The 14,545-nt window shown below is 43.3% G+C and overlaps 1 protein-coding gene across 1 annotated transcript in view; it reads right to left on the bottom strand.

The window, feature by feature from the left end:
• LOC116091817 (DNA (cytosine-5)-methyltransferase 3C-like) overlaps nt 1–14,545 on the bottom strand; it is a 52,092-nt gene that overhangs the window by 25,527 nt on the left and 12,020 nt on the right. Inside the window, exons 3-4 of the mRNA XM_031373271.1 lie at nt 5,199–5,387; nt 4,186–4,395 (exon numbers count right to left, since the gene is read on the bottom strand). Coding sequence (XP_031229131.1) covers nt 4,186–4,395; nt 5,199–5,387 — 399 coding nt within the window. The remainder of the gene's footprint in view (nt 1–4,185; nt 4,396–5,198; nt 5,388–14,545) is intronic.

The raw sequence follows: 14,545 nt of genomic DNA, 5'->3' as shown, positions 1-14,545 counted from the left end.
ATAAGACTGTTAAATTGATTGTTGTCTTATATCAAACAACTTTTATAATTCTTATTTTTATTGTTACAACATTTTATAAATTTAAAGGAATATGACAAAAAAGATATTGTAGGTATTGAAGGGGGGGTCTCTGGGAGGAGCAGTGGTACAAAAGGGAAACAAGAATGTGATTCAATTATATTTAATTGAAATATGTTTTTAAATGTTAACAAATTCAGATAAATTGAAATCATGTAACTTTTCTCATTATAATGCAATAAAAGTTTAAAAAAGAAAAAAAAAGAAAGAAAAATAGAATGTTTATGCATGGAAATAGCTCCAAGGGAACTCAATTCATGAGAAAACCAGGACCTCAAATTTAGGCTGAACCATAACACCGTTCTTTCTTAAAAGGATTTAATGTTGTTTGTATGTGTGCATTTGTCTGTATGAGTGTGTGCCACACGTGTGGTGGTGCTTTCAAAGGTCAGAAGAGGGTGTCAGATACCCTGGACCTAGACTTGCAGGAGGTTGTGAGCCATCCAATGTGAGTTCTGGGCACCTAACCTCCCGAAGAGCATCAAGTACTCTTAACTGACAGCTGAGCCATCTCTCCAGCCCCTAGCAATGTTCCTAAGAATTTGTTTCCCCATATGCTTCCACCCTGCCCCATTGCTTGTGTCCCTGCCTCTTAAGTCACGAGTCGGTCCAACACTCATTAACATCCCTAAGAGACCATTCCATCTGCATCCTTCAATTCAAAATCTTTGCAAATCTCAGGCCATTTGTTCAACAGGTATAAAAGTCAAAATGGGCTCTGACAGATTGGCTCACTGATAGCTTACCTCACTCCAGACACAGCCAACGATGGTCTCCTACACCACCCCACCCCCAAGCAGGCCTAAATGACACTAGGAGGCAAGACCTGTCTCTTGTCCTCCCAGGCTTATTTCTAAGCACACGGGTGTGTGCCTGGCTGTTCCTAAGCTATCAGAGTCCATGATGGTGGGTCTGACTTCAAAGAAGCAATTACCAAAATAAATAAAAAAATAAATTTAAATCAAAATGAGGCTCTAAATTCAGAACTGTCTAACTTTTATCCTTTTTAAGAGTAGACTTGTCTCTGATCCTACAAGCCACCAAGAGTCTATTTAAGGGAGGTAACTCAGGAAGTATTTGCCCAAGCCTAGAGTTAAAGCTTGAGACATCTATCAGCAGGAACCTGTCCTCAGAGCGACCCCTCAGTAATGTGAAATAATGCCATCAGCACAGACAGATAACCTCAGACAAAGCCATGAGACGTCAGTGAGCTTACGAGTAAGAAAGAAGAGCTGGAGAAATGGCTCAGTGGTTAAGAGCACTGACTGCTCTTCCAGAGGTCCTGAGTTCAATTCCCACCAACGACATGGGGGCTGACAACTACCTGTATGTAATGGGGTCTGATGTCATCTTCTGGTGTGTCTGAAGACAGCCACAGTGTACTCACATAAATGAAATAAATAAATCTTTAAAGAAAAAGCGTTCCACAAAACCCAAGATGCTGATTGAGGTGCAGCTCAGTGGTACAACATGAACCTAACGGAAGAGAAGCCCTGCATCCACTCACAGCATAGACCAAAAAAGAAAGATGCCCAGGAAAAATAAGTTACTAGTACACACAGAGACAAATGCCTCCCCTGACCAGATTCGGGGAACACTGCAGAAGAGAGAGTGGAAAGACTTTAACACACTGGGAAGAACTGCAGAGAACCAGGGCCTTCAGGACACGGGAGGCTCACTGACACTCATGAACTCACAGCGGCTGTGTCTCCACCAGACTGCACAAGATCAGTCAGCCTTCTCAAGTGGAGGAAGGAGATGCTAACAAGCCCCCATCCTTAGCTGAGTTGACAGCTTCTCATGGAAGGAGAGTCAGCTTTCTTTAAAAATGATCACTGGGAGCTGGAGCGATGGCTCTGTAGTCATGAGCACTGACTGCTCTTCCAGAGGTCCTGAGTTTAATTCCCAGCAGCCACATGGTGGCTCACAACCATCTGTGATGGAATCCAAGACCCTCTTTGGTGTGTCCGAAGACAGTGTACTCACATAGGTAAGATAAATAAATAAATAAATATTTTTTTAAAAAGGTCACTGGTAGGTCAGCCACCACTCTTATGGATGGCCCCACACCCAGGGCCATATGGGCAGCACAAGTTGGATTAAGTAAATTATTTTTAAAAAACAAAGTTGATAGCAAGTGAGGGTGGAATGATCTGGAAGAAAGGGAGGAGTAAAGGGTGAATAGGATTAAGAGACATTGCATATGCATGAAATTCTCAAATAATTAATAACATTATATTAAAGTTGTTAAAGCACAGCTAGAGGAACTTTCAAGAAGTCTGTGCCCATTCTGGGGTGGGAAAGGTCTTTGTCTTAAGTCTCCATTCCACAAATGTCTGCTTAGATCTACACTAAATCTTTTGCTAATTAACTCCCTCCCACCCTTCTTCATTAAAAAACAACAACAACAACAACAACAACAACAAACTGGACATGTTGGACAATCTTTTAATCCCAGCACTCAGGAGGCAGAGGCTCTGTGAGTTCAAGGGTAGCCTGGTTTTCATAGTGAGTTCCAGGTTAGGAAGGAAGGGTTATAGAGTGAGACCTTGTCTTAAAACAAAACTGAAGCATAAAGCTACAGTTCAGAGGAGTCTGAAGTGACACACAGAGAAAAGATTTCCACAGGAGCTACCCATGTGCAGGAACGCACCATGCCACAATGTACACAGTCAAGGTCAGTCGGTTAATTCAATGATGCTCCTGACCCCGGGATGTGCAATGGATGCATGAAAATGAGCCCACCCTAGGGCTTAAGTGGCAAAAGGCAGGATACATGTCTGAATATGAACAGAATATATACAAATAAGAAAACAATGGGTGAGGTGGCACACGCCTTTAATCCCAGCACTTGAGAGCTAGAGGCAAGAGGATCTCTGTGAGTTCAAGACCAGCCTGGTTTACAGAGGGAGTTCTAGGATGAAAGAGAGAAAGAGAGAGAGAGAGAGAAGGAGGAGGGAGGGAAGGGGGGAGGAGAGAAGGAATGAAGAAGGGAGGAAGGAAGGAAAGAAAACAATATTCAGAGCATGGTGTCCGTGGGGCTGAGGCAATAGCTGCATTAGTGAAATGTTTACCATACGGATCCCCAGCACCCATGCCAGAGCTGTTAGTGGTGCATGTGCCTGGAATCCCAACACTGGGAAGGCTCAGACTTAAGGATCTCTGGAGTCTCCTGGCCAACCAATAGAGCCCAATGGGTGAGCTCTGGGTCAGTGAGAGATGTTGTCTCAAAACTAAGGTGAAGGGCTCTGGAGGGATTGTTTATTAGTGCAGAGCATAGGTTGTTCTTCCAGAAGACCCAGGTTCGATTCCCGGTAGCCACACGGTTACTCATAACTGTCTGTAATTCCAGCTCTAAGAGATCTAACACCCTCATTTGGCCTCTGAGGGCATATGGCATGTATAGGTATACACATATACATGCAAGCAAAACATCCACATACATTAAATTAAATTAAATTCTTTGTGAAATAAAAATAAAATAAGGTAGAAGGCCAAGTGGATAAAGTGCTTGCCATCCAAGGACAGGTACCAGGGCCCAGAAGCCATTTAAAGCTACATGCTATAATTCGTGTCTGTAACCTATCCTGCAGAAGGGACAAGTAGAAGGTAGAGACAGGAGAATTCTTTGAAGCCTGAGAGCTAATGTCTGTCTCACAAAGTGGAAAACAGGAGACTCTGTCTCAAAGCACAGTGGGAGCCAAGGACTGACACACTATGGCATGTGCACACCTGTGTACTCACATGTGCACAAATATACACAACAATAACAAGTGGGAAAATGAATAAGGAATACACCTGATTATCAATCTCTGGCTTCCAGTTGCACATGTACACACCACACATGTGCGCATGAAGAGAGAGGGAGAGAGGGAGAAAGAGAGAGGAAGAGAGAGAAAGAGAGAGAGAGAGAGAGAGAGAGAGAGAAAATACTGCTGTTCATGTTGGTGTCCAGGAGCAGAGCAGGGCAAAAGTTGAATTTGGAAAAATACTTAGAATTGTGATGTATGAAAAAAATTACATCAGTTATAGAGGCTGATCACTATACATCTGTTATCCCTCCCCTACATCTGGGGGTTTAAGATAGAAATCCCATCTCAGTGGTACCTGATACTCAGTACTGTCTCCATCTCTGTCCTCTGCATCCACCTGGGAGGTATCCATGTCGCCCTGATGGCCAACCTGGCTCAAGTCACTGGACAGGGTACTGCTGCTCTGCGGTATCACATCTTCATCTGTGAGGTCAATGATGGGGTAAGGACTGGCTGGGCACAGCCAGGGTGTACTTGTTGAAGTGGTGGCTTGCCAACTGAGGGACTGCAGACAGAAGAAAAGAGTTGAGTCCCAGCAAAGCAAAGTAGATGAGGGTGCGTATGAACAGCTTCCCTCCATTAGGTCCCCCGCAAGCAAGAGAGAAGAAACAAAACCAGGACCCTTTTGTTTTATAAGAACAAGAGCTGGTAGTCATGGACCCCAAAGCAGAAACAAAATAAGGTTCCTAGGCATGACAGGTTATGCCCTCTAGAGGCTATGAAGCTGAGCTCAGGGAGGGCAGTGTCCCTCGTTAACCGGATCCTGTGCATCTAGAAACACAAGAAAGTGCTTGATCTGCTGGGTGCCTCAGGACAGCAGGAAAAGACACAATGACCATAGGTGGCTTTCGGCTCAGCTCCAAGGTGAGCCAGAACTGGGCCATGGGAACTGTTGCCTCCTCAACATAGTTCCAACAGGGACAGGCCAAGAGTGAAGCCACATGCTTAGGAGCTCACCTAACACTCAGGAAAGGAAAGGAGACCTCACTCCCTAGCTATATTTGTTTGCTGTTTTTAATGAAACAAGCCGGAGCTAGTTAACCCAAAGATTTAGGGGTTGGGGTGATGGCTCGGCAGTTGAAAGAGCTTACTGCTCTTCCAGAGGACTTGAGTTCCATCCTAGGCACCCTCCTCAGGCTGCTTACACCTGCCTGTAACTCTAGCTCCAGGAGCCCCACGCCCTCTTCTGGCCCTGAAGAGCATAGGCTCTCATGTGGCATACTCACAGAGTCATGTGAATAATAAAACAAGTTTTTAAAGGTTTAATAGATTTAAACACAGATGTGGGAGAAAGACCTGCTGAATTACCTTAGCCTCATTTTCTATGCAGGTCTGTGAGTGGTGAGAGGAGCCTGGGCTCAGCAAGCGGGGACTTCCTGCTGGGGTTTTAGAGGGTGTCCTGGTCTCCCAGAAGAGTTTGGGCATCACTGGAGTGCCAGAGCCGCTGCTGTCCCCCACCTCACCATCCCTATCTTCATCTTCATCTCCTGTGAGGTCCTGCGAAAAAGGAACACAAGCAATGCCAGGCGGTGGTGGCACACACCTTTAATCCCAGCACTTGGAGGCAGAGGCAGGCGGATTTCTGAGTTCGAGGCCAGCCTGGTCTACAGTGTGAGTTCCAGGACAGCCAGAGCTATACAGAGAAACCCTGTCTCAAAAAAAAAAAAAAAAAAAAAAAAAAAAAAAAGAAAAAGAAAAAGAAAGAAAGAAAGGAAGGAAGGAAGGAAGGAAGGAAGAAAGAAAGAGAAAAGAAAGAAACACAAGCAACACAGTAATACAACTAAGGAAGGTGAATGGCACTGAAATGCCCAATGATGTCAAGCTAAGGGGCCCTACAATATTTCCACTCACCTCATTTTGCTGTAATAAGACTTTATAGGATCCTCTTCCACCATGAGAAGCATAGTTTAGAGGAGCTAAAGGACAGAGAGGACCCATTCTCCAGAATGTCTCCACCCTAGAGTCAAACCAGTCTTCCCACAGAGATATTAGGGCAAACTGCAGTGGCCCCAAACCTACAGGAACCATACTAGAAGGTGACAGGGAACCCTTTGGCAAAGGCCCCTGAAGTTCTTTGGATAATCCAGAAAAAGAACTCATCCCTTTCCTTCAGCCACATCTGTTCCTCCTGTTGTCCTTCCTGCTGTAGTCCTTGCTCCAGAATTGAAACAAAGACTATGTCTGCCCCTGTGACCTTTTCTAGATCCCGGAAAGACATTGGAGGAAAAAAGCAAATGGCCTTCATTTTTATATAGAAATTAGTTCATCAGATCCATAGAATATTCATGATAGCATGAATGCTTCCATGGCAAATAGAGTGACAGAAACTTCTCTGTTCATGTTCAGTAAGCAAATTTTCAAGGCTGGAGAACTGACTCAGTGGTTAAGAGCACTGGCTGCTCTCTGGATGCTCTTCCAGAGAACTAGGGTTCATTTCTTAGCACCCACAAGATAGCTAACAACTGCCCGCCACTCCAGTTTCAGGGCATCCCACACCCTCTCCTGGTCTCTGAAGGCATCAGGGACAGTGTAAGATATACTTGCAGGCAAAAGACTCATCAGAACCAGGCGGTGGCGGCGCACGCCTTTAATCCCAGCACTTGGGAGGTAGAGGCAGGCGGATTTCTGAGTTCGAGGCCAGCCTGGTGTACAGAGTGAGTTCCAGGATAGCCAAGGCTATACAAAGAAACTCTGTCTCAAAAAAACAAACAACAATAACAACAACAAAAAAAGACTCATCACATTAAAAATAAATAATAAAGAAAAATTTTGTAAATATATTCAGTGCTTAATAACTTATTTTTATTTCATATACATTGGTATTTTGCCTGCATGTTTGTTCATACAAGGGTGTCAGATTTACTGAAACAAGTTATAGACAGTTGTAAGCTGCCATGTGGGTGCTGGGAATTGAACCCAGGTCCTCTGGAAGAGCAAGCAGTGCTCTTAATCTAATTGCTGAGCCATCTTTTCAGCCTCAATAACATTGTTTTTTCTTTTTTTGGGAGGTGGGGGGCTCGAGACAAGGTTTCTCTGTGTAGCCCTGGCTGTTCTGAAACTCACTCTGTAGACCAGGCCGGTCTCAAACTCAGAAATCCGCTTGCCTCTGCCTCCCAAGTGCTGGGATTAAAGGTGTCCGCCTGGCACAATGTTTTTATCTAAAAATTAAAAAATAACTGAATGTTCAATTAAAAGAAGATTCTATTATTTTCATTTGCATAGCACTTTAGCAAGCAAGCAAGTAATTTCCACTGTGCCATCAGCTTTAGAAGGCTTTAAAGACACAAGCAAGTTCCAAGTAGGTAAAGAAGATTCATTATCCCCTGAATTTGTGGAAAAATGAAGAGCAGCAGCTTCTTCAGACAACAGTGAAACATCCCCTTCTGCTATGGGCTTCAGATGTAAATCAATTCTTGGAAAGTTCATCAAAGCCAACAGCAGTGAACTCACAGGCCCTGAGTGAAGCAATAAAGTTGTTGATGGTCAACATGCTGTCCATGCTGGCAACAAAATGACAGGCCAGCCTGGGGAACCATGTGTGTGGCCTGGATTTCCTGCAGTCTCAAGCAGCAACAATTTGAGACTTGAGTAGACTTCATGCCAGTTTGGAAGCCTCTATCTGTTGTTGAAAAGAACTTGGAGCCAACACAGCTGCCTTTGAGAGTGCTGCCCGGTTCACGCTGGGAAGCATCAGACTACCTCCAGAGGCTGGAATTCCAGCCCACTCAGAAAGCCAGGCAGTCTTGGCCTGAGCAAGCTGTTGCTGGCGTTTATGTTTTCAGAACCACTTGGTGACTACATTCATCTGTTGCTGTCGAGTAAGTGCTGGCAGAAACGAAAAGACACTCAAATTATTTTGCTTAACAAGCATCTGGAATTAAGGCAAAAGCAATGGTTGCTAATGAGCCAGATAAAATATTTCAAGCTTAAAAGATGAAAGGAACATGAAAGACCAAACCATAGTAAGGAGAGAGCAATAATGAGCGGATCTCTAGAATAACCCAAAAGGAAGTATCAAGATCTGAGAAAGAAACACTGAAAGAGTTTAACACCCAGGTCCTGGTGACAGCAACAGTTTATAAAGCTCTGGGAGCAGAGGCAGGGCCGATCAATGAGATCCCTCCTCTCTCTCCTGGTGGTGGCTCACACCTTTAATCCTAGCACTCAGAGAGCAGAGACTGGAAGTTCTCAAGACCAGCCTGGTCTACACAGAACTCTACACCAGCTAGGACTGGTGAAACTCTGTTGTTGTTGTTGTTGTTGTTGTTGTTGTTGTTGTTGTTGTTCGAAAAGCTATTCCTTTTATTTTTTTAAGATTTATTTATTTATTTATATATTTATTATATGTGAGTACACTGTAGCTGTCTTCAGACACACCAGAAAAGAGCATCAGATCTTATTACAGATGGTTGTGAGCCACCATGTGGTTGCCAGGATTTGAACTCAGGACCTCTGGAAGGGCTGTCAGTGCTCTTAACCGCTGAGCCATCTCTCCAGCCCAAGCTATTCCTGTCAAGATGTTTGTTACAGTTATGCTTTATTCATTTTAAAACCATCTAAATAAACCACTGTGTATTTTATGAATTACATCGCTATGTTTTTATTGTTGTTGTTGTCATTAGTATTATTAATATTATTATTATGACAAGCTACATGTACTTATTAACATCTTTGAAATTAGTGGACTGTGGCATGACATTCTACAATATCTTGCTGACTTGAACCTGACTGTTTGTTTAAATACTTGCATTAGAAAGTGTACAGTGGGGGATGACAAATGACTCCCCACTTAGAGTTCTATGTACACCAGACTAGCCTTAAACCTCCAGTCTCTGCCTTTTGAGCACTGGAATTAAAGGTGTGTGGCACCACACCAGGAGAGACTGTTGCTGTCACCAGGACCTGGGTGTTAAACTCTTTTAGTTGTTTCTGACGCTTCCTTTTGTAGAGATCTGCTCATTATCTCTCTCTCCTTACTACGGCTTGTGGCTTTGCTCCTTTCATTTTTCTTAGCTGGGTGTATTTTGTTGTTGTTTTGTTTTGTTTTGTTTTATTTGGGACAGGGTTTCTCTCTATAGCCCTGGCTGTCCTGGAAAGCTCAGTATATTTTCTCTGGTTCGTTAGCAACCATTGGTTCTGCCTTAATTTCTCATGTTCGTTAATTAGAATAATTTGAGTGTCTTCTGATTTCTGCCAGCACTTCACATGACAGCAACAGATAAATGTAGTCACCAAGTCCAAGACTGGTCTGTCTTTCCAACTCTGCAAGCCGAGAGGAGCTCCAGCATCTGGATGCAGTCTGATGCTCCAAACTGATGTTCCAGAAGACCGTGGGCTGCTCTTCCAGAGGACCCAGGATCAATTCCCACAGATGGTTTACAACCACCTGGAACCTCCTATACAAAGAATCTAACGCTCTCTTCTGGCCTCTGTGGGTATTGCATGCATGTGACCACAGGCATATATAAAGGCAAAACACCCATAGACATGTTTTTAAAAGTAATTTAAAAATAAATAAATAAATAAAAATAAAAAGTACACCACAGCTGGGCATATTGGAGCATGTCTGGCTGGTTTTGTGTGTCAACTTGACACAGGCTGGAGTTATCACAGAGAAGGGAGCTTCAGTTGGGGAAGTGCCTCCATGAGATCCAGCTATGGGGCATTTTCTCAATTAGTGATCAAGGGGGTAGGTCCCTTCTGGGTGGTGCCATCCCTGGGCTTGAAGTCTTGGGTTCTTCTATAAGAGAGCAGGCTGAGCAAGCCAGGGGAAGCAAGCCAGTAAAGAACATCCCTCCATGGCCTCTGCATCAGCTTCTGCTTCCTGACCTGCTTGAGTTCCAGTCCTGACTTCCTTTGGTGATGAACAGCCATGTGGAAGTAAGCTGAATAAACCCTTTCCTCCCCAACTTGCTTCTTGGTCATGATGTTGTGCAGGAATAGAAACCCTGACTAAGACAAATCCTGACCCTCTGACCTGGAAGGCTGCCTTTTGGTCTTGAGACAGTCTCACACAGCAAAGTCAGCCTGGGGTAACAGGTGTGTGCCACCAGCCAGGGGCATCACCTGATCCCCTCAAGGAGCATCCCATCACCCTCTGTGAGAACAGAACCCATGTGGAGATAGGTGTTTACTGCTGGGACTTATCCGTATCACCCCTGATGCCTGACAAACACAAGCTAACACAAGAATGATAAAAACAAAGGGGGAAAGTCATGCTAAGAAAGCTATAGCTCAGGGCTGGAGAGATGGCTCAGCGGGTAAGAGCACTAGCTGCTCTTCCAGAGGTCCTGAGTTCAATTCCCAGAAACCACATAGGGGAATCACAACCATCTGTAATGGGATCTGATGCCCTCTTCTGGCCTTCAGGTGTATATGCAGCAGAACACTCAGATTAAATAAATTAAAAAAAAAATTAGAGCAATTTTTAAAAAGACTATAACCAGCCAGGTAGTGGCATACGCCTTTAATTTCAGCATTTAGAACACAGAAGGAAGTAAATCTCTGAGTTTGAAACCAACCTGGTCTACAGGGCAAGTTCTAGCAAGTTCCAACAAGTTCCAGGGCTTCACAGAGAAACTCTGTCTCAAAAACCGAACAAACAAAAAACTAAACTAAACTGAGGGCAAGAAAAATGTGTAGGATGGGGGAGTGGAAATTACTAATAGCTGAGCTAAATTTCTAAATATAAACTAATTCTAACCAATGTGGTAGTTTGCAGTTCTTTATATATTCTGGTTGCCGACTTCCTACCTAAAGTTTGGTGGCAATGATTTTCTCCCACTCTTCTGTTGTGCAGAAAGGTTTTTGTTAGTATTAATTTATATTTATTTCATGTGCACTGGTGTTTTGCATACATGAATGTCCGTATCAGAGTGTCAGAAGCCCTGGAACTGGAGTTACAGACAGGTGTGGCCTGACATATACATGCTGGAATTGAACTCAGGAATTCTGAAGGAGCAGCCAGTGTTCTTAACCATTGAGCCATCTCTCCAGCCTTGCTGTGCAAAATTTTTGGCTTAATGTGGTTGTGATTGTTTATTCTTGCGGCTATTCCTATAATGCTACTAGAATCCTGTTCAGGAAGTTCCTATCAATACCTGTGGCCTGTACTCTATGTATTTTCCACTAGGTTTTTGAGCATTTCAAGTTTTAAATCAAGTCTTTGGTCCACTTTGAATGGAGTTTTATACAGGGTAAGAAATATGAATTGCATTTTACCCCTCCTCAGGTATAACTTAGTTAGACTTTTTATTGCTGTGACAAAGCACCATGACCAAGGCAACTTATAAAAGAGAGCAGTTTACTTGGGCTTACAGTTTCAGTGGGTTATAAGAGTCCTTGACGACAGAAGAAAGGTATGGTGGCAGGTACAGCTCAGAGCTCACATCTTGATCCACACTTAGGAGGCAGAGAGAGCTAACCAGATGGTGTGGGATTTCAAAACCTCAAAGGCCACTCCCAGTGACACATATCCTCCAACAAGACCACACTTCCTAGTCCTTCCCAAGCAGTTCCACCAACAGGGAACCAAGTATTCAAACATATGAGCTTAAGAGGTCATTCTTACTCAAACAACTACAAGATGGATACCCAACTTTGCCAGCACTATTTGTGGAACCCTTTTACCAGGATATGTTTTTGAAATCTTTGTCAAAAGTTCAGTGGCCCTAGCTGTGTGGGTTCAGCTCTAGGCCCTCTATTCAGTTCTACTGAACTCCAGGTCCGATTCATAGCAGAATCGTAACATGCATAATTCAGGAGCATCATCTAGGGCGGGGTTTTGCAATACCTCCAACAATGTTCTCTCTGCTCAGAAACGACTTGCTTATTTGTGGCCTTTTGTATTTCCACGTGAATTTTTTATTGCTTTTTTCTAGTGATCTGAAAAATGTCGTTGGAATTTTGACGAGGATTTCACATATTTACAGATCAAATGTGCAAATTAATTGTTCCTGTACAGCTATTTTCACAACACTCATTCTGTCATCCAAAAAGGTCTTTTTTATCACCTAGTTTCACCTTTCCTTTCCTTTTTCATTGTCGTTAAGTTTTCCTTATTGAGAAGCCTTTCGCTTTATTGGTTAGATTCATTCCCAAGTATTTTATGTTTGGGGGCTTGTTTGGTTTAGATTTTTTATTTTGGGTTGGGTCTTGTTTTTTTGATTATAAGAATAGATGAACTTAAAAACCAAAATTTAAGGATTGAGATATAGTCACATGTTAGATGTCACATGTAAGGCTGTAGACATGAGTACCTTCAAGGGAAAAAAAAAAAGGTCATGTGTTGTAGCAGGACTGTAGTCCTGGGCTGCATAAAAGTTTACAGACCCAGCAGAGATACACAGCCAAATCCTGTCTCAACACAAAACAAAATAAGGCAAAGCAGAAAGTCCAAACATGGTATGACCAAGTTGGAATAAGTGCAGTTTGCTATGTTAAGTATCTTATCAACAATATTTGTCTTAGGGTTTTACTGCAGTGAGCAGATACCATGACCAAGGCAACTCTTATAAGGACAACATTTAATTGAGGCTAGTTTACAGGTTCAGAGGTTCAGTCCATTATCATCAAGGCAGGAGCATGGCAGCATCCAGGCAGGCATAGTGCAGGAGGAGCTGAGAGTTCTACATCTTTATCTGAAGGCTGCTAGAAGACTGGCTTCTGAGCAGTTAGGATGAGAGTTTTAAAGCCCACACCCACAGTGACAAATCTACTCCAACAAGGCCACACCATCCAATAGTTCCACTCCATGGGCCAAGCATATACAAACTTCACATTCCACTTACTGGTCCCCATAGGTTTGTTTAAACACATGAGTCTATGGGGGTCATGTCTAGCCATAGCATAACATTTAGTCCAACTTTTAAAGGCCTCACAGACTTTAGCATTCAAGTCCAAAGTTCAGCTAGGCAGTGGTGGCACATGCCTTTAATACCAGCACTTGGGAGGCAGAGGCAGGTGGGTTTCTGAGTTCGAGGCCAGCTTGTCTACAGAGTGAGTTCCAGGACAGCCAGGGCTACACAGAGAAACCCTGTCTCAAAAAAGCAAAACAAAACAAAACAAAACAACAACAAAGTCCAAAGTTCAAAGTCTCTTCTGAGATTCGTCCAGTCATTTAACTGAAATCCCCAAAGCAAGTAAGAAAACCAGCTGGGCAAACTCCACACTCTGCACCTTTGAGTCTGACGTCAACACAGTCTTCAGATCTCCAACTCCTTTTTCATCTTTGTTTACTGCAACAAACTTCTTTCTCCTGGGCTGTTTCCACGCCCTGTGAGCAGCTTTCCTCAGCACATAGCCCACAGCTCTGGCATCTTTAACATCTTGGAGTCTCCAAGTCAACTTCAGTTTCACAGCTTCTTGTTCCAATGTCTGGGATCCACACATGATCTTCTGGGCTCCTCCACGGGGCTTCAGTCACTTCTCCAGCTCTGCCCTCTGTAGCATTCTAGGCTCTGGTTGACTCCACTCCACTGCTGCTGCTGTTTTTGGTGATCAGCCCACAGTACTGACATCTCCAATACACTAGGGTCTTCAACTCAAACTGAGCATCACCAAAAACCTCTCATAGGCTCTGTTTATGGTGCCAGCCTCAACTTCTTTGCATGACCCCTTCAAGCCTGGGCCATCAACTGCAACTGAGGCCCAGCTCTCCTCCATGACCCCTCAAGCCCTCAAAACCAGTACCACCTGGGTGATTCTTACCAAATCCAGGTGAAGCATGAGGAGTACGACCTTGACTATCTTTGGAGCACAGCTACTTTGTGCTCTCAGAAAACACTTCCCAGAAGATCCCACCTCAGTGATGCTGATCTCTTCTTAATCACCACTCATTTCTTAGCTCCAGCTAACCAGCATCAGTCGTCCCAGTAGTCCCTTCTATTCTTGACACTAAAGCCAGGGCCACAAGGCCAAAATTGCCAAGTTTTTCTACTCTCTGGAGCTGGAACATGGCTCCCCTTTTCTATTACATTATAACCAGATTTCTGTTTTTCAATTCCTTTACTGTCTAAGTTTGGCTGTCTTGAAACTTGCTCTGTAGAGTGACCTTAAACTCAGAGATCTGTATGGCTCTGTCTCCTGACTGTTGGGATTAAAGGTATGTACCACCACATGTGGATTTAAGCTTTCCTTTATCTAGACCTTGCTCTGTCCCAGGCTAGCCTTGAATTCAGAAAATTGTTTGACTTTGTCTCCTGGAATTAAACATGTGTTAGGGTCCAAGCTTTTCATGGCCACTATTTCTCAAGATCCAGATCAAAAGCCTGTGTCTTCCAGCCTCACAATCTAGATCACAAGTATGCTCTCCATTTCTGGACTGTAGTTCATTTCAAATTAAAAGTCCAAATTAAAAAAAAAAGTAATAATAACACCTATATATAGCTATCTCTTGTTCAACTGCAAAATTATAAACAATAAGATTACCTGGATAAGATCTTGCTCCGAGGTCACTACTCCCCTAATCTGTTTAATCTCCTTAAACAGAGGATTCAGCTCCATTTCACTTCCTGGTGTCCCTTTATTATTTGAACCATACATTTTATATTTTTCCTTTTTCAGCTCCTTTTTATTAAAATGCTCTTGATAAGACTAAACAGAGAACAAAGTCTCCGCTCGGTTTTTTTGGGTTTTTTGTTTTTTGTTTTGTTTTT

This window comes from Mastomys coucha, unplaced genomic scaffold, assembly GCF_008632895.1.
Source record: "Mastomys coucha isolate ucsf_1 unplaced genomic scaffold, UCSF_Mcou_1 pScaffold15, whole genome shotgun sequence".
In the NCBI taxonomy this organism is placed as follows: Eukaryota; Metazoa; Chordata; class Mammalia; order Rodentia; family Muridae; genus Mastomys; species Mastomys coucha.
Note: the sequence above shows the minus strand (reverse complement) of the source record. Positions and strands in the feature narration are given on the sequence as shown.